At 44.9% G+C, this 17,358-nt stretch overlaps 1 protein-coding gene across 1 annotated transcript in view; it reads left to right on the forward strand.

The window, feature by feature from the left end:
• ITGA1 (integrin subunit alpha 1) overlaps positions 1-17,358 on the forward strand; it is a 795,992-nt gene that overhangs the window by 244,071 nt on the left and 534,563 nt on the right. Inside the window, exon 4 of the mRNA XM_069221693.1 lies at positions 808-896. Within this exon, the coding sequence (XP_069077794.1) occupies positions 808-896 (89 nt within the window). The remainder of the gene's footprint in view (positions 1-807; positions 897-17,358) is intronic.

Raw genomic sequence — 17,358 nt, forward strand, 5'->3', positions numbered from 1 at the left:
AAACGTCAGAACACCACTCACAGTTGATGAGGCACGAACAGTCAATGAAATGGTTCTAGTCATTGTCAGGGATTACAGACTCAAATCACATGATCAAATTTACATATTCCAATATTATTTACACATCTCTGGTTGTTCAAGGACATGTATAAAATATACATGTTTTGAACAAATTTCCATTTAGTGAAGTCACTAAAACACAAATGTTTTCTCTCAGGGATAATTTCACCCGAAAAGCTGACCTATGTAGTGTTAATTACAAACGTGAACAACAGTGATGTTATCAGCAAAACACGATTCGACTATAAAGGACGTTTTGCAGAATCTTCCCACAATCCTCTGGCTGACCTCTGTAGTGCAGGCCAGTTGCAGCAGGAAGTGGAAATTGTGATAAAACATAATTCCTGATTGTATTCTTTGCATCCTGTAAAAGTGAACTGGATTTCTTTTTCTTTAGTGCATCTTTCAGCATCGTGTACAGTCAGTCTGAAGTTCAAACCTGAAATATTTTAGAAAATATGTGTGATAAGCAAATCTGTAATAAAGAACATGTAGTACAATTTTACTGCCCTGCTCTTTTCACATTTACAGTTCAAGTAAAATCTGTTAGACAATGGGCCAGACAAACTTTCTGGGACTCGAGCCAGTGTTTAAAATGGTTTCCTTGCTGCCGAACATTCCTAATTCCTGAACAGATGAGTGATAATGTATTTGGCTTGTCAGAAGAGGCCTGCTCTTTCTTTGGAAGCAGAAAGCAGCCTTCGAGATATAAATGCATTAAAAGCTACCATGTTTCTCTATTTATAGATCATACCTCCATTGCAAATGTTACTGAAGTGAAGGAAAACATGACTATGGGAGCGACCTTGGTGACAAACCCCAGCGGAGGATTCCTGGTAAGTACATAGTTTAGCGCATGCACTTGTCTATCCTGCTTTGTTTGAAGCATGTATTTTTATTCTACAGACAATATACCCCATTGTGTTTTCTCAGTTTTCTCTGTCTTCTCTTCTCTTTCCTTTTTTTTCTTTTTTTTCTGTTCTTTTCTTGTGTTTTCCTCAGTTTTCCCTCATTTTTAGGTTGAGTGTGCAAGGGCTTCCGTTCTGTTGTCATCTTTCTGTTGGGCTTTAACCAAACCCATGTCACGCCCATTACTTTCATTCATTTGTGGGCTTGCCTTTTAAAATTCCCCTGATTTCATTTGTCAAAGGCGTTTATACGTCCTTTTCCGGTGTGTAACTCTCCTCAAAAGCACCAGCCAACTACTGGAAACATATGCAGCCTCGATGTTTTATGCATGGTTTCTGGATTACTTTTTTTATTTTTAGGTGGAGCTTCTCTCTTGTTTACTACTGGCAATGCTGCCTGCTTTTTTAACCTGTTTTGAGCTGTCTGCAGATTGGTGATTGTTAAATGCTCTGACCGGTCCTTTAACTTCGGATTCATGAACAGCGTTGTTAGTTACAACATTTTAAAGTGCTCATGAATCCCTGCCCCGAAGGCTTGCACAAAGGATTTACTGCTCTATTGTGTTGATTTTGGGAGATAGGGGTTTGTTATTGTGTAAAAACTTTGCTGAACATACTTTTAAACCCCTGAACATCTTTAAAAGGGTAATTATTTTCATCTTTGTTGTGGGCCGGCTTGGAGCGTTCTGCAGTTGAAGCATTATTTTTGTTGTGGATCTTACAACTAGTTAAATGTCATGCTCACAGGATGTTTTATCTTATGTTTGGTGATGGAAGTGTATTTGTTTTCTGATCCAGAGAGCTACAAGGTGTCTTTCTCTCTGGTAATTCTAACATAATAGACTTTTTTTGGTCTTCAGGCTCATACGAATTTCATCAGTTGAGAATCGAGGTAGTGTTTGTCAAATAACAGTTTTTTTTGTGGTCAAATGACAATCAGCTTGTAATTTGAGAATAATGTGGCAGCCAATTGTGAATGTATCACTTATACTATTCATCACCCATTCAGCTAGTCTTGGTTAAGCAATTACACTTAATACACAAGTTTTTGTAGTTTGCTTCCTCCATTATAAAGAAGCTGCATATCAAATAATTTTAAGTTCTTTTGGCTAAGACGCCAAAAATGATTGTATGTTTTGTATTTGTCAACTATGTAGCATGTTGAGATCATATGTGTATGCCAAAGTATTGAAACGAGGGTCTCATACATGGCTTAACTTGTCTTGGCAGCATCTGGTTTTGCCAAAATAATCATAGACTGTATATTATTATTATTCGTGGCTATGATCCTGGGTCAATGTACCCTAGGATGGAGTTCTATCATAATTTCAGTACATCACCATAGGGTATATTTGCATAGAATGAATCTAAAAATAAGATGAGTAAGTAGTCCTTGGTTATCCTTAAAATCTGGGAGGCGCCTATGGATTAACATTATGCACCCTCAGAAATTAATCCTGTTTCTCCTTGAAATATGTGTGACTTTCAAAAATTACTTTTGATTGAGGAAAGTCAAAATGTATTTTTATTCAACAATTATCACACTTTTTTCTGTCCGTTTATACTATTTTAATATCTTTTTCTGAACATTGTAGTATTCTATTATAACCCAATTGAATGGTGCTCATTTTAATAACTTGGGAAATATGAAAGGCTGAGTTCACCTTGCCAGGTTCAAACTGATGATGAGCATTTAAATCACTGAACCATCTTACTTGTTTCACCTCCCAGACAGTGTTGATACTACTTGTTGTATATCGAGGCTTATGAAAGCTGTACTCATCCTTAAACATAAAGGGGGTCATTACAACCCTGGCGGATGGCGGAGAACCGGCAGTAAGACCGCCAACAGGCTGGCGGTCTTACCTTGGTGTATTATGACCATGGCAGTTACCGCCATGGTCAACCGCCGGTTCTCCGTCCCGCCCGCCGGGCTGGAGACCTGGGTCTCCAGCCCGGCAGTCGTCAGTATACCGCCGGCGGTATTTGGACACGGCTTACTGCCGTGGATTTCCAGCGGTTTCAACCGCCATGAAATCCATGGCGGTAAGCACTATCAGTGCCAGGGAATTCCTTCCCTGGCACTGATAGGGGTCTCCCCCACCCCCCACCCCGACTCCCTCCACTACACCCCCCACCACCCCTGCCATCCTCCAAAGGTGGCAGGGCCCCCCTCCCCACCCCAACCCCCAACATAACATTTCCCACACACACCCGACACGCATGCAGGCACCACCAACACACACACGCACACACCCCGACATACATGCCTACATCCACACACACAGTCAGACACGCACATCCACATTCAAACATACACGCACACAGCCATACAGACATACCCACAGCCATACACGCACTCATTCCCATACACACAACACACCCGCAAGCATACACGCACTCACACACACCCTCTACATACACACACGCACACCCCCATGCACGCACACAACACACAACACCCCCCACCCCCCTCCCCTAACAGACGATTGACTTACCTGGTCCGTCGATCCTCCAGGAGGGGACGAGAGCCATGGGGGCAGCTCCGCCGACACCACACCGTCAACAGAACACCGCCACGACGAATCACAGGACGTGATTCGCTGGGCGGTGTTCTGTTGGCATGGCGGTGGAGCTACCTCCACTTCCCCGCCGCCCGCAAGTATGGCAGTTGGCGGCTCTCCGTCGGAATAACGACGGAGAGCAGCCAACTGTCATATTACGCCGAGCGGCAAACCGCCTGCACAGGCGGTCTTCCGCACGGCGGTCCCTCGGCGGTCTTGCAAAAAGACCGTCGAGGTCGTAATGACCCCCAAAGTGTGATACTAATAGTGATGAATTGATGCTTTCTCCATGAGCGTGTTAATGCAGTTTTGTTTAAATATACCTTTGTGAAGTATTTTGTGTATGCAGGACCACAACTTTTGTTTTCAACTACTGAAGTAGGTTTACACAAGCATTGGTAAAACCAACAGGACTGGCTTTTTAGGCCAAGCGCACAAGTGCTTCTGACCTATTGTTAGCATTGTGAGCTTTTAACCATATCCATTACTTTCAGTCTAGTTGTGCTTGCCTTTCAAAAATACCTTGATGTGATTGGTAAATGCTTTACTTTTGTCCCGCACTGAGGCTGCTTTGTTGCCGCCTTCATGACCAACTCTTTAACAAGGATAATTACACAATTGTCAATATGCTTGACTATGAGCAGACTACTTTTTAAATTTATTTTGTCTCTCCCCTTTACGCTTCATGGTGCTTTCAAGTCTTACACAGCTCAAACTCAATTAGTAGTATTGGAGCTCTTTGCATGACTACAAGTTATTTCTCATCGTTTATTTTGTTTCCCCTTCACACTCCATGGTGCTTTCAAGTCTTACACAGCACCAGCGGCGGCCCGGCCTTTAGGGTGGGGCCACACCCCCCCACCTTTTGCCCCTCATGAAGAGTGTCTGTCAGGCTGAACAAAGGCCAGATTGACAGACACTCTTCATTTTCAGCTCAGACAGCCAGGAGTGAGCCATGCGCGATTTGCGCAGACTCCTGGCTGCCTGTTCTGAACATTGCTGGGCTCAGGAGGTCACAGCTCCTATGGGCGTGACCTCCTCGGCTCAGCAAAGGTGCCTTGAGGCCCTCCCCTGGGTGACGAGGAAAGCGTCACCCATTGACACTCGCCCTGGGCGCTTCAGGTTTAAGCCCTGAAGCGCCCAGGGCGAGTGTCAATCAGTGACATTTCGTCACAGAGTGGGGTGGGGTCAGCAGTCTCACTGATGCCATCCCACTCTGTGACAAGGCTGGGACTGCTGCCTTCCCTCATTGGCTGACCTAAGGTCAGTCAATGAGGGAAGGCAGCAGTCCCAAACCCTTCTGCGACCTGGAGGCTGAAGGTAAGTGTGTGTGTGTATGTGTGTGATGTTTTAAATTGAATGTTTGGTGTGCGTGTGCATGTTTGAGTGTTATGAGTGTTTTTAACGGATGTGCGTATGTGCGTGTGTGTGTGAAAGAATGAGTGTGTGTGATGTTTTAAAATGAATGTTTGGTGCATGCGTGCATGTTTGAATGGTATGAGTGTTGTTAATGGATGTGCGTGCGTGTCTGTGTGTGAAAGAATGAATGAGTGTGCTAACGCGTCGCTTTATGACTAATTTACTCTCTTTGGGACTCGTTTTTAGGCCAATGAATCTTTTGACCCTGATTGAAGACACCTTAGGACGAGATAGCTAATCAGCATGTCAATCAATATGTCAATAATGTCATCAAAGTTCACAGTAATACGACAATTCAAATTAATCAAAGACATTTAATAGAACTCAAAACCACCATGAGCTTTCAGTCATGATTAACCACACCAGTTTAATATGATTTTGTGAAGTTTATTCCCTATTGATTACAATTCTACTAATAAGTTTATTAGTCTCAAAATCAAGAAACACAATAGCATAGTCACAATATGGCAACTCTGATAAGATTTCATTAAGGCAAGAATCACGAATATTAGAACATAACACAGCGTCAACATAGGTTATCCTTAGCAGAGTAACATTAGCGCATCATTCAACAAAGCATAGATTCAGTCATTTGTCTATTTGCGTCAGTTTAGTGAACCCATCTCCTAACCTCGAATTAGCATTGGCATGTTGGGCTTCATGCAAAACAATTTAGTAACACCAATTTAGAAAACATCTAGCTGTGGTCTCTGTCAAAAGAAGCAGTTGGTACCTAGAAAGGAAAAGCAAACAGACAATTACAATTTCATTGTCATATAGTTACCCTACGTACTGGGTCAGCACTCAGGTTCGGTCTTCGTCCTCAGGACATCAGTTGATTCGCCATCAGCCAGGAACTCAGCAATCAGGTAAAAGGGGCACTTCCTTCATAAGGCGGTAAAGTGTAAATGGGCAATATAAGCAAGAAAGGTTTTAAGAACCAAACAGCAAAATCTCTATGCAGAGTGACAAAGTGTCTGGGTCATAGCAAATCGCATCAGCATCTCCCTAACTCTCTCCTAGTCTCCTATTCTCCCCTCTGTTCTGTCTACTTCCTGGTGTCAAGGGTTTTTATCCCTTTTCATTGTACATTCCCCTAAAATTTGGTTGGACAAGGGGTTGCACCCCACTATCTTTATCCAATTGTCTTCAAATTAGCTCATCAAATTTGTCACCCCATAACAGTTCTCACGTATTTTATTGGTCCTTATGATTGACGTCTTTAGCGGGTGGAATGTCCGGCATGATTTCATACTCTCGTGGTCCTTTGCACATCTTCAGTCAGTGGCTCCATTGTCTGTACCGGTTCAGGAGACCTTGTGCCTGCTACTGGTCTACAGTGTTGCATTCAGCTAAAATGTTTCTACAAGCAAGTCGAATTTCATGAGAACGGATCTACTACAGTTACATTCAGCTTCTAGTTTGGAGAAAAACAAGAGTTCATGTCCTTCAGCAAGTCAGCACACTGCACGTTAGAAAAACACATTTAATATGAGAGTCAGGCAGCTAGGCCTCGACTCATGCTAACTAAGGTCTAATGATTTATTATCAAAACTCTAGCATATAGGTTTTCGATATTAATGCAAAATCACATTTGATAAAACATTTCATAATTATTTAGTCAGTTTCATTAGTCATTATATATGGTGGCGGCCACTCCCCGTGCGCACGTTTTAGCAAAACATATTAATACATTTTCTATGTGGCATTATTACATATTAGTTTATAATAATTTCATGTTAATATTGATTATATAAGCTACGCTCTCTCAGTCCCTCCTCTGATGACACTTGTCATCACACAAACCTTTCCCTTCTCAACCTTTCACTTTCCGCATTATGCGCATTTCAATATCTTGCCCTTTGTGTGAGTTTTCCCAAATTTCATTAAACATTTTCTCCCTTTCATTTTCTTCATTCCTTTTGTTTCGTTTTGTCAGATTTCTTTTTATTCTTTCATTAACTTTTCATGATAACCATAATCCCAATAAACAAATCAGGACAATCAATAGACCCCCTAATATTTTTGCAAGAACCCATTCCAAATATTACTAAACCAATTCCCTACTCTGGTAATTCCTCTCCCAACTTTCTCCCAAATTCCAAGTTCCTTCAGCTCCTTCAAATCTGCACTATCTCTTGTTAAGTTAGTAAGCATACCTTTAATCTTTTTGCTGTTATCTGGTATGAACGCACAACAATGGCGCTCATTAAACATCTTACAGACTGCGCTACTCTTTGCTAAAAGAATGTCTAAAGCAAGCCAGTTCTGAAGAGTCATAGCTCTTTCCGCAGCAAGTTCAGTATCCATCAGGAGTATAGCCCCTGTGAAATTGGTCAGCATGTTATCCACAATAGTAGACAACTTTCGAATCTTTATGGAGTTTAAGATAACCCCTACTGAAGGAATTATGGCTCCAAATATGTCACCAACGACAGCAGCCGCTGTCTCTCTCTTTTGTCTAGCATGTTGTAATTTAGACATTTTAGGAATTTGCTTTAAGTCATCAATCTGGTAAATCTTTGGGAAAACTATTCCCACATAACATGTCCCATACCATCCTTTAGGGAGACGGTAATAAGCATTAAGTCCACGCATATTATAGATCCCAGGAATTGCTGGATCCTGTCCATTTAACATGAATGTCCATTTACTCTGAAACAAAAACACATGCCTGCATTCACTCGTTCCCACAAATAAAGTGTCATGCTCAGATTTTGGCCTATATTTACAAAGCCTCCCTACGTGTAATGCATCTATAGCTAATTTGCCCTGTGTCTTTATTGCAGTGTACACATAATCATTTGTAAGCATGCGTTTTTCCAATCCCTTTTCTAGCCTTTCCTTTAATGCCTTTCGCCTATCATCAGTGTGATCCAAGAAACTCTTTTCTACAGGTGTTAGTAAGCAGGTTAGATTATTGCGGTGCACATAAGGTGTTCCAAATGTCAGTGTTGGCTCAAAGAAACCTCTAACTAATTTTATGCTGTGTTCTTTAGCTAATTTGTTTAGAAACTCAATCACAGGTACAAAAGAAAACACTACATCTAAGTTAGAGTAGAAGTATTGCACGTCCTTGATCATAGAATCTTGTTAACAGCAAACTACAGCTTATCCCATAAGTTAGCGGCAGACTATGGTAAGTAACCCCTTTTTGCACTGATGAAGGAATCTTTGTGCACACATACCAATTCTTTGCATCCATTGTCTCAACATACTCATTCAGCAAGCAATAGAAGACATTAGTAGAAAGTTCCACTTTTGGATTAGTTCCCTTGTGTAAGTATTTTGCATCCTGTTCAAACTTCTCCCATGGTGTTAATGTAGCAGTCTCGGGCTTTGAAGCATTGTTAGTCACTTTCTTATTCATCCATGGCATTCCCACAATCACACCCATAATAATTATTGTACACACAATACCTAGAATGGCACTCAACCAACCACACATCCTACCCTTTTTACTATTCCTTTTAGTGTAACTCATGATCTGTAAAGAATCAGATAGCAGAATAATACAAAGCAAACAATCAACTTGAGGACGATATAAAAGCTCTTTTTTTTCTTCTTTTTGTGTGCAAAAGTCTCTCTCTCTGCGAGTATTTACAGCGTTTCACTCACTCCAAGACCCCTTTGTCAAATCAGGTTAGCAGCTTGTCATAATCGGTTTTTCAAAGTCAAATCAGGTTATCAGTGTCTCATCCGGTAATTTATCAGTCTCTTTTCTCAGCTTTTCAGCTTTCAATTTCAATTTCAATTTAACACAGTCTCTTTCTAGAGTTGAATTCAGGTGCCGTAGTATTGACCTGGTACCTCCCGATCAAAACAGAATGCCAAGAATTCTTGTTGCCATTCAGCCCATGTTGCATACGCCCATCCAGGACCTGCGTACCTTCTGTTTGCGACTCTTTTTCTTTTCAGTTTGCGTTCACTCTGCAACTCTCCTTCACTGAGATCCTCTTTTCTGGTTGTGTCAACTTCTTCCTCTATTGTTTCACTAGGGACCACTTTCTCTATTGCAGCTTGTGGCTTTGGCCAGTTGTCTCCTTTATGAGTTTTCTTCCTGCTTGGCCTTTCATAACGTTGAACAGCGCCCTCCTCTTGTGTTGTGGTGTTTTCTCTTGATGGACCTGCGAGCGGCTCAGGAGGAGTCAGTGCACTTTGACCTCCCTCTGCTTCTTCCCCCTCGCCTTCAGGGCCTGTTACGGGCTCAACTTCAAACCCGTATCTGTTTGCTTCTGGGAGAACGTCTCTTTGCGTCGGTTCCCCTGTTACCTCAGCTGAGATAGGCTCACTGTCACCCCTCTGGAACTCACTTTGAGTGACTAAGCCGTCCTCAGTGAGCTCTCCTTCAGTCTCAGTTCCCCTTTGAATACTCTCCGGCCCTGAGACTTTCTTCTCTGCAGCTGTTGCTTTGGACACTTCAAGTTCCTCATCAGTTGGACACGTCACCTTCTTTGTGTGACTGGCATGTATCCAGTTTGGAAGGCCTGCACATTTCATGGCAGTGGTTGTTGTCAGTATTACTTGATATGGCCCCTTCCAACGCGGCTCCAAACACAACTTCCTCACGTGTTTCTTGACAACCACCCAATCACCGGCTTTCAGGGTGTGACCTGGATCACTTATCGGTGGCAATGTGGTAGCCTCCACCCGGTGAGATAAAGAGTGGACCACATCAGCCATAGCCTTGCAGTAGTCCAACCCCATATCATCCGTGATATTCACAAGAGCATTTGCAGGTACTGCAGGCAATCGTATAGCTCGACCCATTAGAATCTCGTGTGGAGATAGTCCTGTTTTCTTGTCAGGTGTGTTTCTCATTGACATCAGTACTAAGGGCGATGCATCTGGCCACTTCAAATTGGTAGCTGCGCACATTTTTGCCATTCTCGACTTCAAGGTCCCATTCATCTGATCCACTAGTCCTGATGATTCAGGGCGATAGCTACAATGCAGCTTCTGCTCAATGTTCAATGCAGCACACAAGAGCTTAATCACCTCATTTTCGAAGTGCCTATCTGATTCTAAAGAGATCGGGAATCTGAAACATGGTATTAACTCCCTAAGCAACAGCTTTGCTACTGTGAGGTTGTCATTTCTACGTGTAGGGTAAGCTTCAATCCAGTGACTCAAAACACACACAATCACCAACACATACCTCAGTCCTCCACACACAGGCATTTCAATGAAGTCCATCTGCATCCTGCTAAATGGACCGCCAGCTCTCCCAACGTGGCTCATATTTATCACAGTCCCTTTTCCTGCATTCATCTGCTGACAGATGATGCACCTGTGACAGATAACCTCTGCAGCTTGTCTGAATTTTGGATTGAACCAATCGATTTTAAACAACCAGATCATTGCGTCTTTCCCTATATGGGCTTGGCCATGATAAAACCTCACGAACTGTGACAGAAGACTGTTTGTCAAAACCATTTTCCCCTCTTCTGAGACCCATAAGTCATCAACTCTTTGTACACATTGCATTCTCTGCCAGGAGCGTTTCTCCTCTTTGCCGGCACGTCCCTGCAGTGATCTTAGCTCATCTAATGTATCAACCACTCTTAATGCAAAGTTTAAGCATGTTTCATTTTCAGTTTCAGGTAACAATTCCCATTGATCATGAAACGATATACAGTTCAATGCACAAAACCTTGCGACTTGATCTGCATAGCCGTTTCCCATTGACACAAAGTCTTGTGACTTAACATGAGCATTGCATTTCACCACGGCAATTTCAAGAGGTAACTGAATCGCATGCAACAAATCCTTAATCTTTTTGCCATTTTTCACTGGTGAACCAGAAGAGGTCATGAAACCCCTCTGAGACCATAGTTGGCTAAAATCATGTACAATTCCGAATCCGTATCTGCTGTCAGTATAGATAGTGACTTTCAGGTTTTCAGCTGTGTGGCATGCCTTAGTAAGGGCAATCAATTCAGCCACTTGTGCAGAGTACACTCTTTCGAGCCAGGAAGCTTCTAAAATACCGGTGATTGTACACACAGCATATCCAGCCCTCAGTACTCCTACTGAGTCTCTCAAGCATGAGCCATCAACAAACATAATGTAGTAATTTTCTTCCAACTGGGAATCTTTGATGTCAGGTCTTGGTTTGGCGCATAGTTCTGTTACCTCAAGACAATCATGTTCTACTTCCTCAGCATCATTAATGTCTGCATTTTCAATAGGAAGTAAAGTTGCCGGATTCAATATAGTACATCTCTTGAGGGACACATTTGGTGCCTTAACCTAGCATTTGTCATATGCTGTGTCTTGGTTTGGGTTAACAGAATTTCAACTGAATGTGGAACCATTACTGTTAAGGGGTGTCCCATCACTATGCCTTCACACTGAGTGAGGCTTTTGACCAACTGCTGCAACTGCACGCCAACAACCTGGTAAGGCTGCTGTGACTGGGTTCAAAGTAGCTGAAAAATATGCTATTGGTCGATTTGCACCTCCATGGACCTGTGTTAAAACAGACAAAAAAAAAGCATCACGGTAATGAAAAAACAGTAGAAAAGGCTTCGTGTAATCAGGCATACCTAAAGCTGGTGCCCTGCACATAGATTCTCTCAATTCCATGAATGCCTCCATCTCTTTCTCGGACATGGTTATGGTACCTAGGTCATCCTGCACTTCCTTAACTGTCAGTTTCACCAAAGGTTTAGAGATAATCAGGAAGTTGGGAATCCACTGGCGACAGTAGCCCACCATTCCCAAAAACATTCTGACATCTCTCTTGGTTGTTGGGGGATTCATCTGCAGTATGGCTGTTACTCTTTCTTTGGATATTTTTCTCGACCCCTTCTCAATCAGGTGAGCTAAGTATTTCACCTCTCTCTGACAGTATTGCAGCTTCTTTGGGGACACTTTGGCCCTCATTCTGACCCTGGCGGTCTTTGACCGCCAGGGCGGAGGACCGCGGGAGCACCGCCGACAGGCCGGCGGTGCTCCAATGGGGATTCCGACCGCGGCGGTAAAGCCGCGGTCGGACCGGCACCACTGGCGGGGTCCCGCCAGTGTACCGCGGCCCCATTGAATCCTCCGCGGCGGCGCAGCTTGCTGCACCGCCGCGGGGATTCCGACCCCCCCTACCGCCATCCAGATCCCGGCGGTCGGACCGCCGAGATCCGGATGGCGGTAGGGGGGGTCGTGGGGCCCCTGGGGGCCCCTGCAGTGCCCATGCCACTGGCATGGGCACTGCAGGGGCCCCCGTAAGAGGGCCCCTAAATGTATTTCACTGTCTGCTGCGCAGACAGTGAAATACGCGACGGGTGCAACTGCATCCGTCGCACAGCTTCCACTCCGCCGGCTCGATTCATCGTGGAAGCCTCTTTCCCGCTGGGCTGGCTGGCGGTCTGAAGGCGGGAAAGTCAGAAAGTCTTTCGACCGCGGAACGGTAACCTGACGGCAGGTCAGAATGAGGGCCTTTATGTCCATTGTTTCCCAAATGGTTCAGTAAGGCAATTGTGTTGTACCTGCAATCATCTTTTGTTCTGGACGCAATTAGCAAATCATCAATGAGTCGAACTGAAAGGCAGTTCTAACGACTCCAAATCCTTCTTCAATATCTGATTGAAGAGGGAAGGTGACTCAGAAAACCCTTGAGGAATTCTACACCAACTTTACACCTTATCCAGGAATTTGAAACTGACGAGAAATTGGCTGTCCTCATGAAGAGGCACTGAAAAGAATGCTTGAGACAGGTCCACAACTGTGAACCACTCTGCATCACACAGAACCTGAAACATGATCACTGCTGGATTTGGCACTATGGGGCAGCATTTCACCACAATCTCATTTATTTTCCTCAAATCTTGCACAATTCGAACCTTCCCACAAGGCTTTTTCAAACCCATTATTGGTGAGTTACACGGGCTACTCAGTACTTCTTTCAAAACCCCTTGCTTCACAAAGTCTGCAATTATCTGTGCTACCTGAATGAGGACATCTTGTGCCATGTGGTACTGCGGTACCTGGGGAAACACTGCATTCGGCTTTACCTGTACTTTGACCGGTTCTACTCCCTTTGTTAATCCAACTTCTTTTTTGGTCAGGTCCCACACTTTCTCTGTCACTGTTCCCTGCAACTCAGGTGGTAAGTCAGTCACTGTAAGCATTGGGAATAAGGTTATCAAAGGGTATTCCTCATTTGCAGTATCCGTCTCTAACTCTAGAAACTGGCCATCATCCCCTTCATCATCACTGTTTGTCTGCATTGGAACAGGTAATCAAACATCTTGTTTTGCACAATAAGGCCCTCATTCTGACCTTGGCGGGCGGCGGAGGCCGCCCGCCAAAGTCCCGCCGTCAAGTTACCGTTCCGCGGTCGAAAGACCGCGGCGGTAATTCTGACTTTCCCGCTGGGCTGGCGGGCGGTCGCCTTCAGACCGCCAGCCAGCCCAGCGGGAAAGAGGCTTCCACGATGAAGCCGGCTCGGAATCGAGCCGGCGGAGTGGAAGCTGTGCGACGGGTGCAGTTGCACCCGTCGCGTATTTCACTGTCTGCGCAGCAGACAGTGAAATACATGTAGGGGCCCTCTTACGGGGGCCCCTGCAATGCCCATGCCAGTGGCATGGGCACTGCAGGGGCCCCCAGGGGCCCCGCGACCCCCCCTACCGCCATCCGGATCTCGGCGGTCCGACCGCCGGGATCTGGATGGCGGTAGGGGGGGTCGGAATCCCCGCGGCGGTGCAGCAAGCTGCGCCGCCGCGGAGGATTCAATGGGGCCGCGGTACACTGGCGGGACCCCGCCAGTGGTGCCGGTCCGACCGCGGCTTTACCGCCGCGGTCGGAATCCCCATTGGAGCACCGCCGGCCTGTCGGCGGTGCTCCCGCGGTCCTCCGCCCTGGCGGTCAAAGACCGCCAGGGTCAGAATGAGGGCCTAAGTCTCTTCCCAGTAGTGATACGGGACTCGAATCGCAGACTACACATTTGTGTAATCCCTGGAAATTGCCAATCTCAACTTGGACCGGGTCTGTAATTGGGTTTGTCAGGAACTGATTTGCTACTCCTACCACTCTTATGGTACGCCCTGAAAGTGGCAATTTCGGAAACTCTGCACTTCTGACTGTAGAGCGTGTAGCTCCTGTATCAAATAGTAATGAAACCTTATGACCCATTACCTTTCCCTCTACATAGGGACCCCTCTGATCTACCTCTAGGGATGCTGCAAGCCTGCACTCCTCACTGTCTGAACAATCATCCGACCATTCATCGTTTATTCCATTCTCACCACGCAATGGGAACTGTTGCACTGTGTTATTTTGATTCATCGTTTGGCCTGTGACTTGTTGAGGAAGCATCACCTGTTGCTGTCCCATTGGAGCTAATGGTATTTGCATTTGCTGTCTAGGTACCATGGGAACCTGCTGTTGTACCTGCTGCATTTGTGCTGGTTGAACACGCAGCATTTGCATTTTCTGCACGGGCTATAACCCCTGCATCTGAACCATTTTATTCTGGAAGTTCTGATTTTGGCCCCTCATCTTGGGACCCCTCACATTTTGGAATGCACTGACATCATTGCTTTGTTGAACAACACCATCTTGCACCACCATTGGGCATTCCCGCTTCCAATGCCCCACGCCCCCGCATGCGTGACATGGTGACACCTTTTTCATCCCCTGCACATCGTTTTGAACCACAACAGTATTCAGGTCTGGACCACGGTTCACAAAACCTCGACCTCTACCTCTCGGTTGTGCCTGAAACATGCCATTCCCTTGCGGTTGCTGCTGTACCACCTGCTGTATTCCGTTCCCCTGCATCCCTGCTTGCGCTGTCTTAATCTGCATCACCATCACCTTCTCTTCCAACTTTCTCTGCTTCAACTCAATCTCGTCATTACAGTATTTCGCATACTGCAATACTTCATCAATCGGCTTTGCTTGCCAACAGATCAAATGATTCTTAATCATCTGGCTAATCTCTGGTCTCAGCCCTTCAACAAACCTGAACACAAGATGATTCATGTCTTTCGGCTCAATGACCTCAGTGCCACTGTAATGTTTGAATGCTTTCAACAATCTCTCATAGTAGGCATGAATCGATTCTTTAGCCAGTCAGTCACTTTTGGCGACACTTTCTGCTTCAAAAACTCAATCACTTTATGATAATACTTCATCACCTCCTAAGATGGTGCTCCAGTCACCTTATCTCTTGCCGGTTCTTGTTTCGGCCAATCCACACCTCTCTTGCGTTCAAGCCATAAGTCAGGTGGAACTATATTGTCAAACAGGGTATTCAAGTCCTCCCAGAGACATTTCGCAAGCTTCACAAACCTGTCCGTCTGCTGGTACCACTCTATCGGCTTCTCCCTCAACCTGGGATAGTCATTTGTGAATGACAGGATGTCATCCCTAGACCACGGTACATGGACTAGAACCCCTCTGGCTGTTTCTCTCATTGGTAACATTTTTATTGTCCCCGTGTCCGGTGCGGCTTTAGCCTGCTTTGGTTCCGGATCATCTCCCTTTTCTTTATCTCTTTTCTTTGCCCATCTGCCTTCCCATTTCTCTAAGGCTCCCCAAATTGTGCACTTTGCAGTATTTCTTTAAGATGCGCTTTCATTCCGGTAGACCTCATGTGGTCAAAATCTTTAGAATCGAAGTCTAATCTGTAGCTTCTTTTCAAATGTTTAGTATTCTCAATATCTATGCCGTATTTGTCTGCCAGGTTTGCCAACCTCTGATGCACCTTGCCCACTTCTTTAGTGATTTTGGGGCACAGATACCTCAATTCTGCTTCTGTGTATGACTCTAATCTGTTCACCCCCATTGTTCCTTCCACTAGTTCCATAGCTTCCACACCCAGTCTTACAAAATTTAAGTATTCATCCCTCTCTGACCTCTCTGCGGTCGCCGCAGTAGTCTGTGAAGCGTTGAGCTTTTCTACCCACTCATTCAATTGTTGCACGGAAAAGCCTTGCAACAAAATATTTCCTGACTGCATCAATGGTGTCTGTGTCGTATTTGTGCTCATTATCTGTGGGGTTAGCACACCTAACCCTGCTTGCCTCATTGTCTCCAAAGGAGCTCCAATCGGACTAAGGTCTAACAAAGACCTGAGTCCTTCTGCTGTCTGTTCTCTTGGTGTCAATACTTGGGGAGTTCCTGTGATCCCTCCTCTTATTGCCTCTTGGGTCATTACTCCCTGATCACACACGCTAGGCTTACCCTGCGCATACAGCGGTGCTGGTGGACCAACAGTTATTGGCAATGATATAGCAGCTGATTACTGTCCAGGTCCCAAACACTGTGGAGCATTAACTCCCATAGCTCGATTCATCATTGGTGCTGTAGCTACTGACTGTAGTCCAGCAACTGCATTGTAACTCGGAATCAGCTGTTGCTGCGGCTGGGGCAGCAATTGTGGAGTTGGCTCAATCTGCACTAGCTTTGATCTTGTATATATCGAATCAGGCAGCACCATTTGTATTGTATTCGTTTCTAGTACTCGGACGTCTGGATAAATCCTTTGAATCTGTGGTGGCTGCAACTGTATCTGTGTCTCTGGCGCAGTGGGCACACTGACACCATTCTGTATCAAAACTGTATCGCTTGTCTGCATTATACTCAAGACGCCCTTACTCTGTGCTGGTTCTTCAGAACTCGCACTAGTGCCCTGTGCGTTATCATTTATGGCGTATGGTGGCAGACGATAATGTAACAACTGATTAAGAAACTCTTCGTCGTCTGAATCATCTTCATCTACCCAAGACATCTGAGTCTCTTTTGACTTACTAGAATCTTTGTCTGTCTTACGGTGGCTTTCTTTCCCTGTGTCTCATCTTCCTTGGTTATTGCCGGAAACAATTTAAGTCCGTCAACTATTCCTCTTCTCCACATCCTGCTCTCAATGTCCCATCTAGCCTCAGCTAAATTATTTTCTGCTCTTTTCATTCTTCTTTCAAATTTCTGCTGTCTTTGTCGTATGGCCATTAAATCCCAGACTGCTAATGCCTCATACTGAGCTGTCTAGGAGACAGTTTTTGCACACCTAACATCCACCTCAAGTTCTCTAAAATTCTTGTATTAAACGCTCCATGCTCCGGAAACACTAAACATCCCTCCTTCTCCGTTAATTTGCGCCACTGCTTCATCCAAAGACATGGCGCGACTCCCTTTTCCTCCATTACAATATAAGCTGGAGTACCCTCAGGCGGTGTAGGCTCCCCTTCACTCGCCATAATATATGTATCTCCCTTCAAAGCACTCTTTAGCACCTTGAAAAACTTCATTTTCGCGTCTTTTATTTTGTTTAAAATCTGATCAGAAAGTGACTTTAATTCCCAGAACACTCTTCACCCACCTTTCTCAACCTATTGCCTCTCACGGACGGCTGCCAATCCGTGCGCGACCCCTCTCATCAACTGACCTATCCCAGCGTGGCACTACTG

Source organism: Pleurodeles waltl, chromosome 1_1, assembly GCF_031143425.1.
Source record: "Pleurodeles waltl isolate 20211129_DDA chromosome 1_1, aPleWal1.hap1.20221129, whole genome shotgun sequence".
NCBI lineage: Eukaryota > Metazoa > Chordata > Amphibia > Caudata > Salamandridae > Pleurodeles > Pleurodeles waltl.